Source organism: Labeo rohita, chromosome 19 (genome assembly GCF_022985175.1).
Source record: "Labeo rohita strain BAU-BD-2019 chromosome 19, IGBB_LRoh.1.0, whole genome shotgun sequence".
NCBI classification, from domain to species: domain Eukaryota; kingdom Metazoa; phylum Chordata; class Actinopteri; order Cypriniformes; family Cyprinidae; genus Labeo; species Labeo rohita.
In genome coordinates this window covers 28,525,059-28,549,516 of record NC_066887.1, presented here as the reverse complement: position 1 = coordinate 28,549,516, position 24,458 = coordinate 28,525,059, and the positions used below count along the sequence as shown (strand labels likewise).

General features: G+C 34.3%; 1 protein-coding gene across 2 annotated transcripts in view; it reads right to left on the bottom strand.

The window, feature by feature from the left end:
* The window catches only part of trappc9 (trafficking protein particle complex subunit 9), a 275,482-nt gene that overhangs the window by 169,944 nt on the left and 81,080 nt on the right, over nucleotides 1-24,458 (bottom strand). For both annotated transcript variants that reach the window (XM_051136711.1, XM_051136712.1), the window contains 3 exons: nucleotides 18,615-18,741; nucleotides 17,880-18,012; nucleotides 8,698-8,849 (listed from right to left, as the gene is read on the bottom strand). In XM_051136711.1, the coding sequence (XP_050992668.1) occupies nucleotides 8,698-8,849; nucleotides 17,880-18,012; nucleotides 18,615-18,741 (412 nt within the window). The remainder of the gene's footprint in view (nucleotides 1-8,697; nucleotides 8,850-17,879; nucleotides 18,013-18,614; nucleotides 18,742-24,458) is intronic.

Below are 24,458 nucleotides of genomic sequence, written 5' to 3'. Positions count from 1 at the left end.
ACAATAAGATTCAATTTAACAAAAGTTAATGCAACAGCTAAGAAAAAACATTCATGCATTATGAACAAGCATTAATTAACAGTAGAAAATGTATACATCAACATTAACTTAGATTAATAAATGCATAAATAAAAAATACATGCATCAATAAATCAACAAATGCATGTGTAAATGCATGAACAAACGCATGTGTAAATTAATAAATACATTTTTCACTGTTAGTTAACAATGATTAGTAGTACATTTATGAATTAATATTAACCTAGAATGATACATGCATAAAAAATAAATAAATAAATAAAAACATGCATCAATAAATCAACAAATGCATGTGTAAATGCATAAACAAATGCATGTGTAAATGAATGAATAAACAGTTTACTGTTAGTTATGATGATTAATAGTATATTTATGAATTAACGTTAACCTAGATGAATAAATACATGAAAAATAAATGAATGAATGCATGCACTAATAAATCAACTGATGCATGTGTAAATGCAAAAAAATAAATGCATGCGTAAATTAATAAATAAATAGTTATAATTTTTTTTAAAATAAAAGTTAGTTAACAATGATTAGTAGAACATTTATAAATTAATATTAAGCTAGAATGATAAATGCACGAAAAAAATAAAAATAAATACATGTACAAATGCATAAACAAATGCATGTGTAAATGAATAAATAGTTTACTGTTAGTTATGATGATTAATTGTATATTTATGAATTAATATTAACCTAGATTAATAAATGCATGAAAAATAAATAAATACATGCATCAATAAATCAACAGATGCATGTGTAAATGCATAAACAAATGCATGCGCAAATTAATACATAAATAGTTCACTGTTAGTGAACTATTTATTTATAAATGCATAAACAAATGCATGTGTAAATGAATAAATAAATAGTTTACTGTTAGTTATGATGATTAATAGTATATTTATGAATTAACATTAACCTAGATTAAAAAAATGCATGAAAAATAAATGAATAAATACATGCATCAATAAATAAACAAATGCATGTGTAAATGCATTACTACATGCCTAAGTAAATGAGTGCATGTGTAAATGCATAAACAAATGAATAAATAGTTCATTGATAGTTAACAAGAAAAAGTAGCATATTTATGAATTACTGTTAACCTAGATTAATAAATGCATAAAAAATGAATAAATACATGCACCAATAAATCAACAAGTGTAAACACATAAATCAGTGTGTATGTCTAAATAAATGCATAACTAAATGACTTAATGAATGGCACAATATCTATGAATTAACATTAACCCAGATCAAAAAATACAAATTAAACAAATGCATGAATACATGCATTAATAAATCAACAAATGTATGTGTAAATGCATAACTAAATCTCTGTTTAGTTCTCTGTTAGTTCATAATGTTACTGTACTGTTCATAATGTACTGTTAACCAACTGAAACTTATAAAGCATTACTGTGAATATTCTTTTTGCCTGGCTTGACAAATATAGTTTCCAATCTAAAAAAGAACCAGAGGTTACAATGAAGCTCCACAAATACTGGATCATTCTCAATAGAAGACACCTGAAAATGAAATCAACAGGAAGCAAGAACACAGGGGACTATCAAAAGAGCAGTGGAGTGTTTGAACACCATCAAGATAGAGACAAAACTGCAGGTGATTCACAGATCCGCTCACCAAAGCCAGGTCTCGACCACAAACACAGCAGGTCGTGAACCGTACGTGAGTGTGTGCACGTGTTTTGACAGCGCGACAGACTGCCAATCATAACAAGGACAACTAAAAAGGGAACTGAAGTGGACGTCCTTGTGTGTCCACCAGAGTGGAATGAACTTCAGTCAAGCTGCATCACATCACATTGCAGATACGCTCGTCCCAGAGAGACTGACTGCATGCTGAGCTTATGGAAGATAAAGTTTGACAGTGGGACTTGTGATTGCGTCCCGCACTGCTGTTTTGATACGCGTAGGAAGACAGGACAATGTAGAAAGCTAAATCAGGTAATGAGTTTTGAGGCCAGAACTCAGTCGAAACAGGAAAACTCCAGCTAAAGTAATTACTGAAGTTAACTAACAAAAGACAATGCTGGTGCAATCCTCACAAAGATGAGGAAAATGTTTTCTTCCAACACTACAAAGACCTGAGAAATACCATTTTTCATTTGGAACATGCTGTCAGGGGTGAAATATAGCGTATGGGTGCAGGTATGGAGGTTTCTGTATCAGGTGGCATAAATAAAGACTGCTGTGGGCGGCACAGGATGCGGCCCATCCCCATATCTCATTCCTCAGCTTTCTGTTCAGTCATATTCAATGTCAAATACAACGCCGCTTTCTGGCTCTACCTGCGATGGAAGAAAGTGAAAGTATGTGTGTTTTTTTGCCTTCAGGCTGCCTGGGAAACAAGCTCAGGTTGCTGTTGAGCTCTCAAGTACCTGCAGAGACTCACTAGAGGACGGAGAAACAAGAGAGAAGGTGAGAGAGAAAGAAACGTGGTAAAGACGAGTCCAGGAGCTGCCGAGTCTGACGGTTTCTGTCACAGCGGCCCTCTCTTAAGCAGCGAGAACATGGACAGATCCTCTCACTTAACGTGTCTGGTGAAAGACAGACTCTAAGGGCATTTTCACATCACATTTTTCCTAAAAATACTTCAGAAATCAGATCTGGTGTGTGGTATTTTCTGTCGGCTGTTTAGAAACTGAACTAGCAAGGTCTGATTTCTTTTAAGTCAGTTCTTTTCAGCGAATTTGTCAGATGAGTAAACAAATAGGTCTGAATTGGTTTGTGATTTTGCATTTGTTTGTTGTTCAGCCCTAATCATTTTGTGGTTCAGTCTGATAATTGTGATTCTTTTCAATTAATTTGTCAGATAAGTAAGAAAATAGGTTTGAAAGAGTTTGCGATTCACTTCGAATCCGTTCGTGACTCAGACCAAAATCAAGGTGAATTAGATTGTCGTTCAGCCCTAATTGTTTTGTGGTTCAGTCTGAAATGATTCCAGCCGAATGAGTCTGTTGTTCATTCTGAATCATTCATGATTCAGTCCAATCAGTTTGTGGTCCAGTCTGGTTCGTGATTCGGCCTGAATCGGGCTTGTGATTTACCCCCGAAATGGTTTGTGATTCACTCCAAATGGGTTCATGTTTCAGACTGAATCAGTTCAAAAATTTAGTCAGAATTGGATTCAAGTTCATTCTGAAACTCTTGGCAGTTTAAATCAGTTCATGGCTGAATCTGAATCATTTGGACAGTTTATCCATGCACTGAATCATTTGGAGAGGTTTCTCACTCCGTAAAACTGAATGAATAATAAGAATGAATAATTCTTTTGAGATTGTTCTTTTCAATAAATGTGTTAAATGTGTACTCAAATAGGTCTGAATTAATTTGTAGTTTACTTCGAATCTGTTTGTGACACAGACCAAATTAATGTGAATTAGTTTGTGGTTCAGCCTGAAACTAATTGCGATTCCAGCCAACTCAGTTTGTTGTTCATTCTGAATCATTAATGATTCAGTGCAATCAGTTTGTGATCCAATCTGGTTTGTGATTCGGCCTGATTCGGTTTGTGATTCAGTCCAAATACAGTCAAGATTCAGCCTGAATTGCCTTGTTATTCATCCCGAATCCGTTTAAGATTCTGAATCATATCATGATTCAGACTGAATCATTATGTGAAACGAGTCAGAATTGGATTCAAGTTAATTCTGTTGGCAGTTCAAATCAGTTCATGGCTGAATCTGAATCATTTGGACAGTACACCCATGCACTGAATGGGTTGACTTTGCACTGAATTTGTGACTAAGACCAAATTAATGCAAATTAGTTTGTGGTTCAGCCCTAATCGTTTTGTGGTTCAGTCTGAAACTGATTGCCATTCCAGCCGAATGAGTTTTGTTGTCACTTTGTTATTCAGCCTGAATCGGTTCAAGATTCAGAATCAGATCGCAATTCACACTGAATTGGTTTGTGACTCAGTCAGAATTGGATTCAAGTTAATTCTGTTGGCAGTTCAAATCAGTTCATGGCTAAATATGAATTATTTGGACAGTTCACCCATGCACTGAATGAGCTTGTGATTTAGCCCAAATCGGGTCCATATTCCGAATCAGATGGCAATTCACACTGAATCAGTACATGATTCAGTCAGAATTGGATTATGGTTAAATCAGTATACATCAGTTCATGACTGAATCTGAATCGTTAGTAAAGTTTACCCATGCACTGAATCACTTGGAGTGGTTTCTCACTCTATAAAACTGCTATTTAGAATCAAAACTGAGGTCTGATTTGCAAATTAATAATTATTTTGAGACTGTTCTTTCCAATAAATCTGTCTAACATGCAACCATATAGATCTGAATTACTTTGCAAATTAATTTGGTGTTGATTAATTTAATCATTTTGTGATTCAGTCGAAAAGTTGTTTGTGTATCCGTCCGAATCAGTTTATGATTTACCCTGAATTAGTGTGTGATTCAGAACAAATAAGTCTGAATCGGTTTGAGATCTAGTCAGAAACAGTTCATGGTTCAGTCTGAACAATTAGCAGTTCAGTCTAACTCAGTTCATGATTCTGTCTGAATCATTTGGACATTTTATTCACAAACTGCGTCAAGTTTAGCACCGGCATCTGAATGACTCTGTACTGCAGGTAAAAGACTTTTTCTGACCAAGGGAGTGTCAAAACCAAACACAAAAACATATATATCACACCATCGTAAAAACACCCTAAAAGTCTTTATGCGCTGCCCACTGAAGAGCTTTTCGGAGTGTTGTTCTGTAATGACTCCAAAAAGCAGACAGGACATTGTAATTGTGGATGTTTGAGACTTGTGTTTGGTGGCTGCTGATGAGCCCACAGGTCCAGACCTGTAGGCTCATCAAGGAAGAAAACATCATTAGCTTCATGCCGCAATAAAGAATCACTTTGATTTCCACATGAGGGTCATTTGCCACGGGGACAATTTACTCTGGCAATACGAGAGGAAAAAAAAGAGATAGAATAGAAAGAAATATAAAGACTACTGTAAGTGCATGTAGGGCTGAAGTGACCTTATGAGAATTCAATCATGGCCGTCGTGATCAGAAATATCTTCTTCAATTAAACCCCAGCAGCTCCTAGCTTCTTATTTCCTGTCTACATCCACTTGTTCTTCTCCATCTCTCTATCGCTTCCCTTTAATTTTGACTGAAATGAGCTTTTGGGCCCCTAAAGATGTTGTTAAGCCATTGAAAAGATACAGTAATTAGCATAAATATACGTAACACACACAAATACAGGATAAAATAATCTATTTTATCAATGTATTTCAATATTAAATGTACTTTTAAATATAAAAAAATAAATATAAAGTGCCTTATTTATAATATAAAATAATATTTTAAGTATTTTAAGTAATACGTATTTTTAAAATTTAGAAATGTTTAGTTATAAAACCCAAGATGTGAAACAGACAGGTGAGCTAGTTAGGGTCTGGAAATCCTGGTTTATGCAGCAGAGACGGCAAGTGCTTTGACATTTCCAGATCCAAATGGGACACGATTCATGGATTTTCTTTCTCTCTCCTGGTTTCTTTTCCTTTGGCCATGTCAACAGTTAGTAGGAAACTAGACATGATATTTATAGTTCTACTGCAGCCTTCAGGAGATCATCTCACTGTCTCTCTCTCTCTCTCTCTCTCTCTATCTCTCTACTCTTGGGCATTTCAACTTTCAGAAGAGAGAGACGATATACAAACAAATGTGTGTGTGAACTCACCCTCAGGATGTTTTGAAAAATCATGCCATGAAATATTCAATTGAGCGAGTATACCTCTATAGGGATGCATCTAATCCATATCTTTCAGCATTAATAAGCAACAAAATGCAGTTCAAATCCAATTTCTTGACTGATTGCAAACCACACTGGTGCTTTTTACAGAAGCTTCGCCAGGTGTGAACAAATACATCTGATTTAAGCAATTAAAAACATCTGAAAGTGGGCAAGAATAAAACAGGAACATGACAATGCAATCATTTACTACATCTGGAAAATAATTCTGAGCTTTTTTCTCTTAATGTGGATGTCGGATGAGACAACGGTTATTTTCTTATTTCAGATATCATGTCCCATCAGACAGAACCGCTCAAGCTTAACAAGCCTTCTTACATAAAACATAACAGTAAAATACAAAATCATTCATTTCATAAATAACACATTTTTGAACATTCTCCCTCAGATGTATATCTTCCACTTTGCAATAAATGTGGGTGGTTTCATTTATTTATTAGTGGCGTCTACTACGTCAAGCATCACTATTACTATTGCTCATATTTTAGGTCAGTGATTTGAGCAAACCTCAAACTTTAACTATTAAACTCTAGAGTGTCTCTGCCAGCCGAGAAAGAAGGGTCTTATCTAGTGAAACAATCGGTCATTTAAACAAAAAAAAAAAAAAAAAAAAAAAACCTTTTTACCCTCAAATGCTTATTTTGTCTAGCTTGGCCATGCGCACGTGTTCTTTCAGTTAGGGTATGTCGAGAAACTCCCATCTCAATTTCTCCTCCAAATTCAAAATCATCCTACATCGCTGCAGAAGTACCAACCCAGTGTTTACAAAGTCAATGTGCAAAGAAGGTCAAAAGACAAAGAAGGCCTTGACAAAACAAGGTAAAACAGCGATGTAGGACAATTTTGAAGTTGGAGAAGAAAATGAGATGGGAGTTTTGAGACCTACCCTAACTTTATTGACCCGGATTACACAGAGTTCACACAGAGCTAGACAAGATGAGCATTTGAGGTTAAAAAGTATACATTTATTTTTGTTTTTTAGAAAATGAATGATCTTTTTGCTAGATAAGACCCTTCTTCTTCATCTGGGAGTGTTTAGAGCCCTTTGAAACTGCATTTAAGCTGCATTTTGGAAGTTCAAACTCATGGGCACCATAGAAGTCGACAATATGGAGAGAAATCCTAAAATGTTTTCCTCAAAACACATAATTTCTTTACGACTAAAGAAAGAAAGACATGAACATCTTGGATGACAAGGGGGTGAGTACATTATCTGTACATTTTTGTTCTGGAAGTGAACTACTCCTTTTCTTCTTAATGAAAACTCTGTTATTAATTACTCATCCTCATGTCATTCCTAACCCCTTAAAAACTTTGTTCATCTTCTAAACGCAAATTAAAGGAGAAGTTCACTTCCAGAACAAAAATTTACAGATAATTTACTCACCCCCTTGTCATCCAATATGTTTGTGTCTTTCTTTCTTAAGTTCTTAAATCGTCTTACACCGCTGCAGAAGTACCGATCCAGTGTTTAGAAAGTGAACATGCAAAGAAGATCAAACACCCTTTACAAAAAAAATGGTAAAACAGCGATGTAGGACGATTTTGACGTTGAAGAAGAAAATGAGACAGGAGTTTTTCGAATTACCCTAACTGTATTGACCCAGATTATACAGAGTATGCCTGTGCATTGCAGAGACAAGACAAGACAAGCATTTGAGATTATAAAGTATAGAAACTGTCAATTTGTTTCTAAAATGACCGATCGTTTCGGTAGGTAAGACCCTTCTTCCTCGGCTGGGATTGTTTACAGCCCTTTGTCTGCATGCAAGATGAATTTTGGAAGGTTAAACTTGTTAAACTTGAGGAAATGTTTTCCTCAAGAAACATAATTTCTTACTGACTGAAGAAAGGAAGACATGAACATCATGAATGACAAGGGGGTGAGTAAATTATCTGTAAATTTTTGTTCTGGAAGTGGACTTCTCTTTTAAGATATTTTTGATGGAATCTGAGTCTTATTTTATTTTCTTTGCACACAAAAAGTATTCTCATAGCTTTATAAAATCATGGTTGAACCACTGTCACATGGATTATTTTAATGATGTCCTTACTACCTTTCTGGGCCTTGAACGTATCAGTTGCGTTCCTGTCCATGCAGGGTCAGAAAGCTCTCAGATGTCATCAAAAATATCTTAATTTGTGTTTTGAAGATGAACAAAGGTCTTACAGGTTTGGAACGACATGAAAGTGAGTAATCAATGACAGAATTGTCATTTTTGGGTGTACTATCCCTTTAATAATTCTTGGAACATTGCATGTTTCCAACTAAGGACATTCACAAATGTCCCTATAGTGAGATTTTGTCAAATTTAGCTCTTTCTGGGGACAAATCCCTCACTAAAGCACAGCTAAGTACATCCACACACACGGTTCAGTCAAAGGACATCTCCACAACAACTTCAAAGGAAAGATGGTGTGTGTGTGTCCGTGCCTGTAGAGGCCACCTGCTCAGTCACCAATGCTGAAAGCAGTCTGGGATTAGAGGAAACACACGCTCACACACACACATAGTCCAAAGACAACGCTTTTCATGTTCGCATGTGTGTGGAATACCACTAAGAGCACTGCACAGTCTTATTTTCCATCCTCAAAGACGCAGAGACAGAGGTGCGTAAAAGCAGACATCTTTATTCAAAGAGAGAGCACATCAAAACAGTGGAGTCACGGGGAAATCTCAGATGGGCTCGAGTGATCAGACTAATGCACAGACTCTATTACGAACTCGCAACAATCAGCGCAGCCTTTGAACCTCCGTCCCATTACAGGACGCGCATCGTATCAAAAACGCTGCGGCATTTACCGCTCGATAAAGAGCGGGACGGCGTTTAGACTGTGTGTTGCGTGTACCTTTAGTGCTGAGGGTTTTGGATGTCAGCTCCAGTGTGTTCAGCGTCTCTGTGCCGATATTCTCCAGGGTGATGGTCAGCTGCTGCGTCTCTCCATTAAACAACTGCAGGGACACGCTGGTGGACAGGTCTTCACTGGACAGATGAGCTGACCTGAACAGAGACAAAAATAAATAAATGAATAAATAAAAAAACCACAGAATCAATAAATGTTTATTAGGGGTTTAAATAATTGCATTGACAACAATTTATCTTAATTGTTTTTTTGTTAAATTCTTTGATGCACCATGACTTTTTGTCACAATTCTAATGCATAAATATAAAACCTTTTAATGTGACAGTTCACCCAAAAATTACAACTCTGTCATTAATTACTCACCCATTTTTGAGAAAATCTGGGAGCTTTCTGATCTTACATAGAGAGCTACGCTACTTTCATGTAATAAGGACATTAAAATGGTCCATGTGATATCAATGGGTCAACCGTAATATTATGAAGCTACGAGAATACTTATTGTGTGAGAAGAAAACAAAAATAATGACTTTATTCAACAATTTCTTTTCTTCCCTGTTAGTCTTTGTTGCGCATTCACATGAGGGTGAGCAATTAATGACAAAGATTTCATTTTTGGGTGAACTATCCCTTTAAAGACATGCAGAGGACACAAATGTAAATGCAGGGACAATTTACTCTCAGAAAACGCTCACAAATGTTGTTATGAACAAGTACTTTTTGATTGTACCTGTGGAGAAAAGTGGATGTTAAATAAATAAATTTAAAACACAGGGTATTATTATAGTAATTATAATCAATTATTAATTTGCATATTCACTAGTTTGAAAATGCATTCTCAGATTGAAGCCTTCACATCCCTGATTTTCTAAATAAAAATGAAATAAAATAAGTAAATAAACAAGTAATTAAGTAAATAATACATAAATATGTTAATAAGTAATTAAATGAACAAGTAAATATGTAAATAAACAAATAAATATGCAAATTACTTAGTAAATTAATAAATAAACACTTGTGCAGCTATTTTCTAGACAAAGTATAGCTCTCATCACATCCCACATGGGTAGTTTACAAATAGGCAGTAAAAAATGCTTATTTTGTAAAAGACGATTTTTGAAGAAGTAATATATATATTTATGTAGTGTGAAGTCTGATCTTTGAGAAAATATAAAAGGTCAATAACTTCAACAACTTAACTTCTTTTTTACCGAACTGTACCATAAAAGTTGTCCTATGATGTGACATAGAAAAAAAAAAAATAAGAAAAATAACCTCCTAATAATATATAAATAGCATGAGATAGATTTATCTTTATTGTTAGACATATATTTTCTTATAGTGTTATTTATTCAATATGAAATTATAATTAACATCATTTTTTTCCCCATGACTTGTTGGATGAGTGATATGTATATCTCCCCTATTTCAATACTCAACTGTTTTTTTTTTAAAGATATTTTGAAATTAAAATATTTTGTTCTTTTATGTGTCACACCATAGGACATTACGTCACACCACAGGACATTTCGTCACACAAAGAACAAAAATTGTTTTTCTACTTAATTTTGAACATGTCAATGGAAGAAGAAAGTTTAATTTTGATACCAACAATATCAACATGTTTTGATAATTCAGTCTCTTAGTCAACCAGTATGTTACTGAAACTCTTCTAGCCCCCCTGCTGCATGTGCAGCACAGCTAAATATGATTGATATTCAAACTACATTCATTAAGATGTGAATGCATTTTTTTAAAACTATATGGCTACTCTTTTTAAGGCATCATTTTGATTCTATTTACTTTTTACATTGCTGTCTTAGGATCTTCTCCTTTCTGGTGGATCCTTGTTAAATTTCTGTCTATATTTCCATGTCCTCCACAAATTTCTTGTTTCAAAAACAAAGTACCACATTTTATACTTATTTTCATGACACTTTATAACAGTACACGTTTTCTTCAAAAACATCAGAAAACTGTTTAATTATTACATTTAAGAAAACAAAGAAAATGATCAAAAATGAATAAAAAGGAGTTAAACAAATCTTATTTAATTATTTAAAATGCTTCTTAAAGAGACCTCATCCTCTGGTGTGACATCTTTGTCCTGTGGTGTGAAAGTACTGGCGTCACACCGGTGGACATTATCTGTCACACCAAAGGACGTTTCAGCTTTGTGTGTCAATTAATGACCTTGCTATTATGAGCTAACCTGTCATTAGCAGTTAGCAAGACACATTTGCAGAATTTCCCATGATTATGTAGTTTAACATGCAGTTTTTAATTAAAAAATATTATTTAGTCGTGTTACACCAAAGGACAAAAAAGTAACACTTTTCTAGTGGTTCCAACAAAGTGAAATATTTGAAAATTCTGAGACAAAAATGTGCACATGTCATGGGCTTCACAGGGGGCTTCAGTAGCACAACCATGAACGGGGTCCTTCAACTAATTAAAGTTTTCTCCGGAATTGGCCAATTTAAAATCAGGATATGGTGTCACACGAGAGGACACGGTTTTCAGAGACAAAATGTATCAAGTTCCTATGCTTTCAGAAATATATGGATGAAAAAAATGATTGCCATTTACTAAAACGGACGCTTGTTTTTTATGCTTTTCTTTTTAACTTATAAAAGTTGTAATTTATTGAATCATGCTTGAGACAGTCACACCATAGGACAATTTTGAGATTTGGCTCAAAAAGAAAAAAAAAAACCCTTGCAGATTTTATAACAACAGGTCCAAGAAATGTTTAACAATTTACTGCATTTTAAATAACAACAATACTAATTATATTCATTTATATCTTGTGGGACAGTAAAAATTCCATGTCACGTCAATGACCCATATATGTACTATATTAACCAAGCTTACATCCCAATAACATGTCAATCACTACTAAAATCTTTAAATAATAAGTAAATTTGCACCTTTAGCTCAAAATCATGCTAAACGTATTTGTTGGTTCAGTTAATGCACGCCTTAGAGGACTTTTGTAAAGACCACCCAATGGCGATGTCAATAAGGTCAATGACTCTTTTAATTGAAAGGTGGAACTTTCTTTCCTACAGTCGCTTTTCAATTAAAAGAGTCAATCGCCTTATTAGGGCTTTGTCTTAATGATTTCTCATGTGGCTTTTCTCCTTATATCACCTCTAGTTTAGCAATGACATCTAGTTAAAGGAGATGTGCAAAAGCATGCTGCAAAATTCAGATTTATCATTATAAATTTAAGGAACAAGCTAAGGCTTGAGAAAAACCCTTAAAATAAATAGTCCATTAAAAAGTGTGCTGCCAGTGTTCTATTCCATCAATTTCCCCTCATTTACTTTGTTTGTTCCACTCAGGGTGTCTAAACCTTTAGTCAATCGCTTAAAAGTTTCAGCTCGTTTTTCATGTCTTAGCACTGTGGTGCTTTTTGTCTAAGAGCATTTAGACTGATGTTTGGCTCTAAAAACCTATTCAAGAAGTTTAGAAGACAGTGAAAGAATGAAAAATGAGTGTGGACGGTCAGTTTGTACATCAGCTCACAACACAACATTTGCATGAACTCATTTTGCTGTCATAAAAAAAGACTGAAAGTTTCTTTAAGTAAAAACCAAACAGCAAAAAGGCCAAAACAGTTTCAAAAACATTAATTTGATCTTAAAAACTGGTTTCCAGGAGGGTAAACGCATTGCTTATGCACATTCCAGAGTAAATAAACTATGAAAAAGGCAACTCTTTCAACTGAAAGACAAGGCTTACATTTTTACAGATTCTCCCATTCATTTTTATGAGTGGTTCATCTCCTCCCACTTATGATGTCTCTGACCCAACATTTATTCAAGCAGAGCCACACTAAACAAACCAATTTCATTTCATTTCATTCTGAATGTCATTTTAGACTGACTCATTCAAGTTGAAGAATAATATTTTTTATGTACTTGAGAATGAATGTGTTTACAGCAGCCTCTGCAGGGCTAAATATGATTAAAATGACTGACAATGCTGTCAAATGGAATATAAGGCTGTGAATGTATGCATGGGTGCGTGTGGGCCTATAAAGAATTACTGTAATTAGCTCTGGGTGCTCTGGAATCGTCCAGAGTCTTCAGCCTGCCAAAATTTTCTCAAACAAACCATATTAAAGAAGAAGTGAAAAGGATGGGAGGAAAGAAAGAGTCTTTTGCAGTAATTGCATTTGGTGTGTAAAACGGTTCTCGTGCTTACATACAGACAGACAAATTTACAAAAGATAAACTTGTTTTGTAAAGTGAAAAGATGTATAAAGATGAATGGGAAGTAACGTAACTCAACTGGGCAGCTTCAGCCCTGCATTTACATTTAAAGGGAACCACGGGTATTAAGACTTGTATGGCTTAAAAACCCATGAAACAGTTCTGTTATTTAAAAAAATCCACATTGTTACATACATATTTTGAACCACAACACAACTCAGAAAATAAAATACAGATACAACGCCACATTGTGCAGCTTTTTGTTTTAATTTTCAGTCAAAGGGCAACAAGAGAAGCAATGCAAGTCTTCACTGCTTTTCCTTGCAATAATAAGAGGAGAAAAGAATGGGAAGATGCCTGTGGACGAATAAAACTTCCTAAAGACCTGCGTCTTTGTTCTCTCCACTTTAGCCCCTATGCCTTTGAGGCTTTTAGTCGACCACAGCTACTAAAAGAGCTTACAAACGGCAGAGACAAGAAACGCTAAATGCCATCCTGGCAGGATGCAAACATGCTGATGCTTGTCATGACGGCACAATAACTGAAGGCGTTTCTCAGCATGGATTACACTTAATATCCAGGGAGTTTTGACTCCTTATGGGAGATCAATGGTACGACATTTGGTTTAAGCCTACACTTACATCCACTGCCACCTGGAAGCTCTTTCAGTAGCTGTGGGCATCTTAACAGTATTTTATTTTGTCTTATCTATTCTGAATTGTGTTGCGGGTAAAAATAGCAACAGGTAGCACCAGTAGCTCACCAAACACAAGCATTTCACATCATAATGGTGCAACAATGTGGATTTTTTAAATAACATAAATCTTTCATGAGTTTTCTGCTATGTATTTTAGTAAGAGATATCATTTACGTTATATTAAGCCCTTTAAAGAGCCAATTGTTTTTTGATCCTTTATGTTAGAACATCCTTAGCTCGACCAGCATGAAAAATACATCTCATCCACATGATTTGAGCTGAACGAAGCAGTAAAAAAAGAAATAGCTACTTCATTAGCTATTTTCTGAAGTTTTATACAGAAATTCAACTCTTAAACTAAATATGATGAAATTGTTACAGCTGTAAAATCTAGATGTGCTTTTCAAAACAAAGAAAATAAGTATTGTGCCACATTCTGGTCAGATGTTTGTTGAACTCCACCTGTGGTTCCTATGCTAGAACACTTGTGTAAACTGGTAAATTGACAATATACACTAAAAACGCCCACAGCTACTGAAAGCTTCCAGGTGGCAATGGATGTAAGTGTAGGCTTAACCCAAATGTCGTACCATTGATCTTCCCCATAAGTGGGTCAAAACTCCCTGGATATTAAGTGTAATCCACGCTGAGAAACGCCTTCAGTGGCTGCGCCGTCATGACAAGCATCGGCATGTTTACATCCTGCCAGGATGGCATTTAGCGTTTCTTGTCTCTGCCGTTTTTAAGCTCTTGATTAAGTGGAAAAAAAAAACAAAAACAAAAAAAAAAACCTTCACTGCAGGTTTTTGAAAGTTAGGGAGGTTCAGCAGACCATCTATACCTACAATATGACAGCAGTGGGAATTCACCTCACACACACACACACACACACACACAGTGCTCAGTCCCTAGATACCGTCACAGTGCAGCCACTTCATCATCTTTACTCCCTTTACTGCATTTCCTCGCTCTCACCAAAACTGCCTGATGTTGACGAGTAACTGCTATGTCAATGCTTTTTTTTTCTTAAGGCATTAACAGTGGTGCCATTTAGGGATGCACCAAATAGTGTATCCATAATCAGAAAGGCATGGAAAATGAATAATGCATTCTTTGGAGCCACCTTAAGGGACACGGTTAGCCGCTTGGGTAATGGTAGCCTGTTACAATACAGTACATAAATGTCACTTACTGCATAAACTAATGATTTGCAGAACCTGAGCAACACTGACAAACATCTAATCTTGTAAAATGTGTGGTAAGCAGTGTTTAGCATTACAGTAACGCAAGTTATGTAATCAGATTACTTTTTTTCAAGTAACTAGTTAAGTAACTCATTACTTTTTAATTTACAAGAAAACATCTGAGTTACTTTTTCAAATAAGTAACGCCAGTTACTTTGTTTTCCTATTTACTGACTGACAAGTCTCCTGTCCCCATGTTGAGAGAAATCAGGAGTAAATGCAGAGGCATTAAAAACACTGTGTAAACATGATGTTACTGTAGATTCATGTATTCCTCAAAATGAAACTGATGTAAACCTGCAACCAATATTTTTGTTGTTGACCTTCGATGATCCTGTTCAACCATACTAATGAGCAAAAATTACTGTAAGTTAACATTTGTGCTTTATTTTATTTTTTTTTTATTGCTGAAGAGTGTTTCTTTTCCTGCATTCTTCTGTACATACGTGAATTTATTTTTGCTTCAGCCTGAGGCTTATTCATTTCAATTTTTGGTAGGAAAGGGTTTTTACATTTGCTAAATGTGGAACTTTTTATATTAAAAACAAGAAGCAAGCCCTGCCCAGATTTAAAAAGTAACACAATACTTTCCATAAAAAGTAACTAAGTAACGTAATTAGTTACTTTTTTAGGGAGTAACGCAATATTGTAATGCATTACTTTTAAAAGTAACTTTCCCCAACACTGGTGGTAAGTACTGGCGCTCCGTAGTAAACACAGGGTACGTGTGATCGTGAATCTCAAAAGTGAAAGTAAAAAGCGAGCGTGCATTCAAATGGGATTTCAATGCCCTGCATATTAATAGCAGTTCACTGATTTATGTTTCCCCTACCATTATATTACGGGGACAAGGCATTAATTATATTTTTGCACCCATAAAAGCACAATTTTATTTTAATTTTTTTAAATTATTATTTAATTCTAAAATTATAAAAATTAAGATTTATTAAAATTTACATTATATTTTACTTTTTTTTTTTTTTTTTTTTTTAATGATTACTACTGTCTAGGGACGTAACGATATAAAAACCTCACAATACGATAATATCGCTAATAATATGAAATCCACAATACAATATTTATTGCGAAAAAAAAAAAAAAAAATTACAATTTTGTACATTTTAAAGTTAATTAAAAAAAAAAAAAAAAAAAAAAAAAAAAAGGAAAGGGAAAGGACGTGACTTGTGGCCAAGTATGGTGACCCATACTCAGAATTTGTGCTCTGCATTTAACCCATCCAAGTGGACACACACAGTAGTGAGTAGTAAACAAACACACACACACACCGTGAACACACACCCGGAGCAGTGGGCAGCCATATTGCTATCGCTTCAGCGCCCAGGGAGCAGTTGGGGGTTTGGTGCCTTGCTCAAGGGACTCACCTCAGTCATGGTATTGGGGGTGGACAGAGCGCTGGTTATTCACTCCCCCCACCCTCAATCCCTGGTGGATCTTGGACTCGAACCCGCAACCTTTCGGTTACAAGCCCGACTCCCTAACCAGGCTGCCCCTACTGTCTAGGGATGTAACGATTATTACTTAATTATTCTATCTAATGAATTCTATTAATTCTATCTAATAATTCTATCTTATTATTTAATTATTCTATCTAATGCACTTTGAGAGTTCAAAATTAGGAGCTCCAACCCATGCTCTTAACTAAGAACACTTAAGTCAGAAAAAAGTCAGTGAATTGACTTGTACATGAACATTAAAGGGGACTCAACCCTCTTTTTATTTGTGATATACTGACTCAGTCTAAATTACACCTATGCTGGTGTTTTAGAAAGCCAAACAAAATTAGAATATAATAATAGCAACAACAATTAATATATTAATAGAAAAACAACAATGACAGTGTAAAACAACTGCACTACAAAATAAATGAAAATTAATATTTCATAGTATATTATTTTTGCTTAAACTACAGTAGGGAAATCACATTCACATTCCTAATTTCTACACTTAAAAGAGATATTTTGAATTTGGACTGCGGTAAAATTACCCATTTAAACCGCTAGCTGTCAGCTAGCAATTCATACCGCACTTTTAAGCTTTTATTTTGACGAAAATTGCAGCAGAGCTTTTATTTTGAAGGAAAACTCCAGCTTCAGTGAAAACAGGCTTCCAAAAACGCATCTCCACAAATCTAGTGAAATGTTGTAATCATCTGCCATGGAAATAAAGCATAACTGGTGACCGCTGCACTCCTAAACGCACGCTAAACTCCGCACATGCAATAAACGAGTTCACCGTATTAATTCACTGAACTGAGATGTTCTGAGGCACGGAAAACACCCGATCACGAACTGGTCGACTCAACAATCTGTGCGCTTTGCTTTGAAACACAAAGAAAACAGACTAGATGAATGGATTAAGCCATATTGTGCTTTCAGTTTTAGTTTGACAGATACTGTGCCAATGCATAATGGCACAAAACACAACCTTAAGGACTTTTATATTAGAATAAGAAGTTTAAATGTACTTTAAAAACTATACTTTTTGCCCGGAAGACCTATCGTTTTTATATGATCACGATAACATCGAAATAGTTTTGCTATCCCTAGTACCGTCACATGGCTTAAAGCACTGTAGTAGCTTATTCAAACAACTACCTTAATAACCTTTTATGTTTCGAAGAACCAATAATAACATCTGCGGCAAAACCTGCTACCTGGTATGCTGATAAAAAACCTCTGCAATCCTGACTCCCAAAACCTGCCAACAGCAGCTAGCCAATCACAACAGACTCCCTTCCAGCACTTTATTTCTGTGTGCAATATGCATCAGGCGGTCCGTGGGCTTTCCATGAGCAATCGGGCATGCTGTCTGAGCTGAGAATAACCACCTGAACGCTTCCACTGATTTGTGACAGCACTGAGCAAAGTGACATCTCCATAAAACTCTGTTTTGCATGCAGGCTACAGCAACTAAAACATCCTAAGAGAAGGTGATCTAATTAAGTCACCTTATTTTTATTTCATACTGTGAAGAAAAAAGCATGGAAACCTCGGTAAGGATGTGCAGAGCTGCAGCCGTGGGAGCGACGGCACCACCTCCACCATACAACCGCTGCTCTTCACCCCCACCAGACCCTCCAGAAGACAGTCGCTGCTCACGCCGAACACAGACGTGTGATATCCTGCAATATTAGCAAAATCACATTTAAAAACGTTCCATAATAACAGACCAAACTAATGATCTGAAGGCAATTAGAGCTCATTAAAGTCCTTTGAAACACGCGTATGATTTGTAGACGTTAAGAACTGCTGGAATGGCCGTAAAGCAGGGATCAATGAGTTTATCCTGTTTTAATGAGAGGATATTTAGCTGGTTTATTCAAGCAGGGAAACGCCGGAGTTGTTTTTCAGTTTAAAGCAGACTTGATTTCTGCATTATCACACCATTATGGTGCAGAATAAATGTTCAGTATAAACTCGTTTCTCGTTTTATAAGAAAATATTCACTGGTCCATCGGTTTTTTAGTATTGATATAGTCAAAATAAACCCTATTTTTCCACCATTAAATATAAACACCCTATTTACCTAATGTACTCTGTATTTACTCAGTAATATTTCTAGCACATTATGCTATACGAAAAAAACTGAATACATATGCATGAGCCAATCAATTCTCAATCAATAAAAATCCTGCTCTATTTCCAGCTGAGTAATCAGTTTCAGTTCAGATTAGAGAAGTCAAACTGCAGTTTCATGTTACGTGAAAGGTGTTGTAAAACTTACCATTGATTGTGATGTTGCCTGCGGTCCGAGGAACTCCAACTAGAGTAACCGGATAGAGGCCAGACTCCGCTGGCAAAGACAAAGCGGCAGGAAGAGACTCAAAATCTACACCTGATGTCAACAGACCCTGATGAACACAAACACACAGAGTATACAACGGTCAGTATATAGTGAGTGCTTTGTGTATAGATAATTGATTGTTTTATGGATAAGGGCAGCATGAATGCTCTGCTTAATAACCCTTCTTGTGTTCTATGTAAAAAAAAAAAAATTTGAGGACGAGGATGAGTAATTAATGACAAAATTTCTGTAAAAATATTTTCAGTTTAATACCAATGAAAAAACATATTTAAACATATTTACTACTACTACTACTAATATAATTTTAAAATAAATAAATAAATAAATGCATTTAATAAAAAAAAAAATTAAATAAAAGTAAAATTAAATTCAAATAATATTAAAATAAATGTAAAAAATAATAAAATAAATAAATGTAAAAAATAAATGTAAAAATAAAACAATTTATAAATAAATGAAACTCATAATGAATAAATGTATTAATCAAAAAAAAAAAAAATTAAAAAAAAAACTGCATTTAAAAAAATAATAAAATTATTATGTTTAATTATGTTAAATTAATTATTGTTTAAAAATTATTTAAAATAAACTACATTTAAAATATAAATAAATAAATAAATACAAAAATCATTTTACTTTTTTTTTTATATATAAATAGTACAACTTATAATCAATCAATCAATCAATCAATTTTAACACTGTAGGGAAATGGTCGGTATTATTATATTATTAGTTCAGTAATTTGTGTTAATTAGAATGTATTGCTGCTTAGCACCTCAGGAATTTAGTGTTTAAAATGTTCTCTTTCTCTTGTGGTGTTTTCTCACAAAAGTGAAAGAAAAAATGCAATTAAAAAACAGATTAAATGCAAAACAAACGCAGCCACCGACAGCTTTTCAAGGACAGAATCGGAACGTCATGCACATGTGGATGTTATTAAAAGATAAAATGCACACACACAAAGCAATTCATTCAATGTCCTCGGAGCAAAAAGATTAACGTAAATGGCACGTGAAATTCACAAGCCATTCACAAGCCAGCACTTCAGTTAACACAGAAAAAACATATATTTACCAGATACAGCATAACAGCACAACTCTAAAATAACAAGCATATACAGTGCCTTCATACCCCTTTCTTTTTTCACATTTTATGCTGCAGACTTATGTTAAACTAGTTTAAATTAATTCCCCCCCCCAACCAGGTCCAGGCTGTGCCTGGGACACTCAAGGACATTCACAGAGTTGTATATAAGTCACTCTTTCGGTGTGCTTAAGATCACAGTCCTGTTGGAAGGTGAACCTTCTGTCCAGTCTGAGCTTCTGAATGCTCTGGACTGAGTTTTCATTAAGGCTACGTCTATATTGTGCTGTGCTGAGCTTTCCTTTTACTCTTATGAGTTCCTCGGTCCCTGCCACTGAAAAACAATGCTCCCGAGCTAAATTTCAACTGTCCCAGAAAAGGGTATGAATACTTATGCAATGAAATCATTTCAGTTTTTTATTGCTAACAAACTTCCAAAGTTGTTACAAACCTGTTTTTAGCTTTGTCATTATGGTGTATGGAGCGTAGATTCTCTTGAAATTGTTATTTAAATCAGTTTAACATAAGGCTTCAACATAAAACGTGATAAAATGAAGGGGTATGAATACTTCTGCAATGCACTGTATAATAAAAACCGAGTAGCAAATATTCTGTTTGGCATTTCAGTTTTTCAATTTCAGCTTCCAAATTCAGCAGAATACATAGTCAGTGTTTTACAGATTTATGGTCTTTTATGCTAGTTTTTGTCTTAGTGTGTGTTAACGATAACAACAAGTGAATAAACATGCAGAAACAAAGCAGAATGAAAAGACAGAAACAGATCAGTGAAAAACAACTGGTGACAGATTTTTTTTTGGTTTTCTCTCTTTTCTCATTTTTTTTAAAACTCCAAACATCACATAATCAATCATCCTGATATACATCTGATATGGAGGAGATGAAATCACTCCCAGCATGCTCTCCCCATTACCCATGGAGAAAATTGCTCTTGTTCACAGCACTACAGAGAAAGGAAACAGCGTTAGCAGAATCACAGCAGCAGATGAGAGCAAGAGACAGAGACAGATTGAAAACGAGACGCTTACACCTTCGTCGTGGAGGTGAGGGACGATTATTACGGTGCGCCGAGAAGTCGAGCTGCTCTCCGCGGAGAGTTTTCCCGGTTTCTATTCATACACGAGACATCATTCAAACTCCACCAAATCTGCTTTATGGGATTTTTTATCATATTAGCCTGAATGAAACCATTAAACTCTGGACTCAACAGGAAAGAATCAAGAATTTTCCATTTCTCCTGATATTTAATCTGCTCAGGGTCTCATCACAGTCAATGTCTCTGTGACATGAAACTTTTATATCTATCTAAAGAGAACATAACATAGGGCTTTAAAGTCAAGCACTGACTTTTTTTTTTTTTTTTTTTTACAAAATCATGTTACTTAGGCAATTCGGATACATTTCTATGTAATATTTTGTATATAGTAAAATAATGTCTAAGCAAATAAAAAGACAAAATGTTAATGTTAATGACAATTTAACTACAAACTAATTGAAGAAAATATATATCATATACAAAATATAGAGGGAAAAAAAATCAATGTATAATACTTACATTGTTTAAATATTATCAGATATATATACACTACCAGTCAAAAGTTTTTGAACTAAGATTTGGAATGTTTTATAAAAAAAGTCTCTTCTGCTCATCAAGGCTGCATTTATTTGAGCCCAAGTACAGCAAAAACAGCGAAAGTCTGAAATATTTTTACTATTTAAAATAACAGTTTTCTATTTGAATATATTTTAAAATGCAATTTATTCCTGTGATCAAACCTACATTTTCAGCATCATTACTTCAGATTTCAGTGTCACGTGATTCTTCTGAAATCATTTGAATATGCTGATTTGCTGTTCAAAAAACATCTATTGTTATTATTATTAGTATTATTATTATTAAAACAGTTGAGTAATTTTTTTTTTCGGGCATGCATTTTATTCTTTGATGCATAGAAAGATCCAAAGATCAGAATTTATCTAAAATAAAAAGCTTCTGTAAAGTTATACACTATACCATTTAAAAGCTTTGAGCCAAATATTGTTTTTTATTTTTTAGGGAAAGAAATTACAGAAAGTAATACTTTTATTTAGCAAGGATGCTTTAAATTGATCAAAAGTTATGATAAAGTTATTTATAATGTTACCAAAAATTTCTATTTGAGATGAATGCTGTTCTGAACTTTCTATTTATGAAAGAAACCTGAAAAAATTCTACTCGGCTGTTTTCAGCGTTTTATATATATATATATATTTTAAAATATATTCAAATATAAGAAAACAGCTATTTTAAGTATTAAAAATGTTCCAAAATTGTACGTTTTTTGCTGTACTTTGGACCAAATAAATGCAGGCTTGATGAGCAGAAGAGACTTCTTAAAAAAAACAAAAAAACAAAACATTATAAGTCTTACTGTTATTTATCTATCTATCTATCTATAGAGAGAGAGAAAGAGACAGAGAGAGACATAATTTTAATTTTAAAATTGAGTATTAAGTATTTAGAAAAATATTTAGACCTTTCAAAATTTTACATTTAAATACTTTTTTTATTTCTACATAGCTGCTAAAATACAAAAAAAAAAAATAAAATAAATAAAACTTAAATGATGAATTAAATGAGATATTGATAAAACAAACAAATCAATCAATCAATCAATCAAATCAAATGATCCAAATCAAATCAAAATCAATCAAATCGAATGAAAAAAAAAAACAAACAAAAAAAAAAAACTTTATGACCTACTACCTGAAAGAAATGACTGTAATATCTTTTCTGAGAAATCATAAATGTTTCTACACTAGGTGCTGTAAACATGAGCAAAACATGCTTTTAGTCAATAAAAAAATAAAAAATAAAAAATGGAGCATTTGGCTTTGTTGACATGTTTTTGGATGTGAAGGTTTTGCAGAGATGGTTTGTGACTGAAAGGATGATGGCCGTCTAATCCGGTGTTTGTCAATAATCAAGTCTGACAGAAGTTGGTAAAATGTCTGAAATCACTTACAGCAACTTTATCAACTCCACTGTCCAGACAGTAGAAACATAGATGTCTCTCATCACAAAGATCTCTCTCACTCAACCTGAACAGTTGAGCAGCTTTGTAATAAAGACACATAATAATGCCAATCAGGATGTATATGTTCAGCTCTGAAGTCTAGTTCAGCGCCCTAACCTGTAAATTACTTTACCGGTAGTAAGTAAAACCTCATATTATGTGGAAGGTCTCAGTATTGTATAAGCCGTATTTTTGAAATAACTCATTTGCATTTCCTTCTTGAAAAGGTTAATTAGCTCGACAGCTAATACTAACGATCTGTTCTTTTCTTTTCTGGTCTGGATGTCAAACGGCAGACTTTCATCGCCTGCTACAAAGACCCTGTGGAAATATTTGCTCTTTGTGCGTCTTTTTTCCCTGTTCCACCAGACAAAAATTATACAAGCCATTTTCAAATGCACCGTAACATAATCACAGGCACTTAATTAAACCTAGAGTGAATGAAATTAATACCTAGAAGAGAAATATTTTCAAAGCAGTTACATGAACTGACATTAAAAAAATGACAGATGCATCTGAAGGCATTAATTATATTTTAGACCTGTTCAGGGCTCTAAACGAACTTTTTGCACTGGTTGCACTGGTGCACCTAAGAAAAATTTTCGACCGCATCGCATTTAATTGTCATTTACAATTATTCTAATTCTTATTTTTGCATGATGATATGATGATATGAACAGTTTTTATTTTAATACTCGGCATGCCTCCCTTGACATGCTCTTGTGTATGAACAGGCAGCAAATCTGGTGCTGGTACGGACGAAGCGGGCGCAGGCGCATCAGGTGCAATCATCAAACATATTTCAAAGGAAGCCGGCGCCACGGTCCTTACCGTCTTTACTGGGTGATTTGAGCGAATATGCGCGACCCACCCGCAAATAATCAAAATGCATTTTTTTATTACCCGACCCACGGATATAACCAACATCTGCGCATCACTAATTGCCGCCCATGGTCTTCCCACACTCTTTACAGTAAATGCAGTGCATTATATTATCGGCTTTACTGTATCTTAGCCAGGGAAACTGGTCAAGCCACTCTCTTTGAAGATAATTAGATATATATATATATATATATATATATATATATATATATACACACACACACACACATACATACATATATATATATATATATATATATATATGTACATATATGTATTGTATTACATATATACCTACACTATAGAAAATCCATAAATATTTATTACATATAAAAACAAACAAAACAAAAAAACAAATAATAAAACCAAATTATTACGAAATATAAGAAATTATATGAAATTTTAATATTAATTAATATAAGAAATTATATTTAAATAATAAATAATTATATTTAATAATAAATACTGCTAAATAGTTAATAAAATAATAAAATAATAATAGTAATAATTACATCAATAAAAAATAAATTATAATTTTAATACATTTATACGCCTAGCAGTCATGAAGACACTGAACAAACAGACAACACTGAGGTACATTGAATGTATAGTGTACTTGACATGAGGTCAGCAGTAAGGTCACACAGGTTCTTCCTGGCACTATCTGCGGTGCCATCTGACACAGGTTATGACTGGCAGAGGAGTTTTATAGGGTATCATGCTG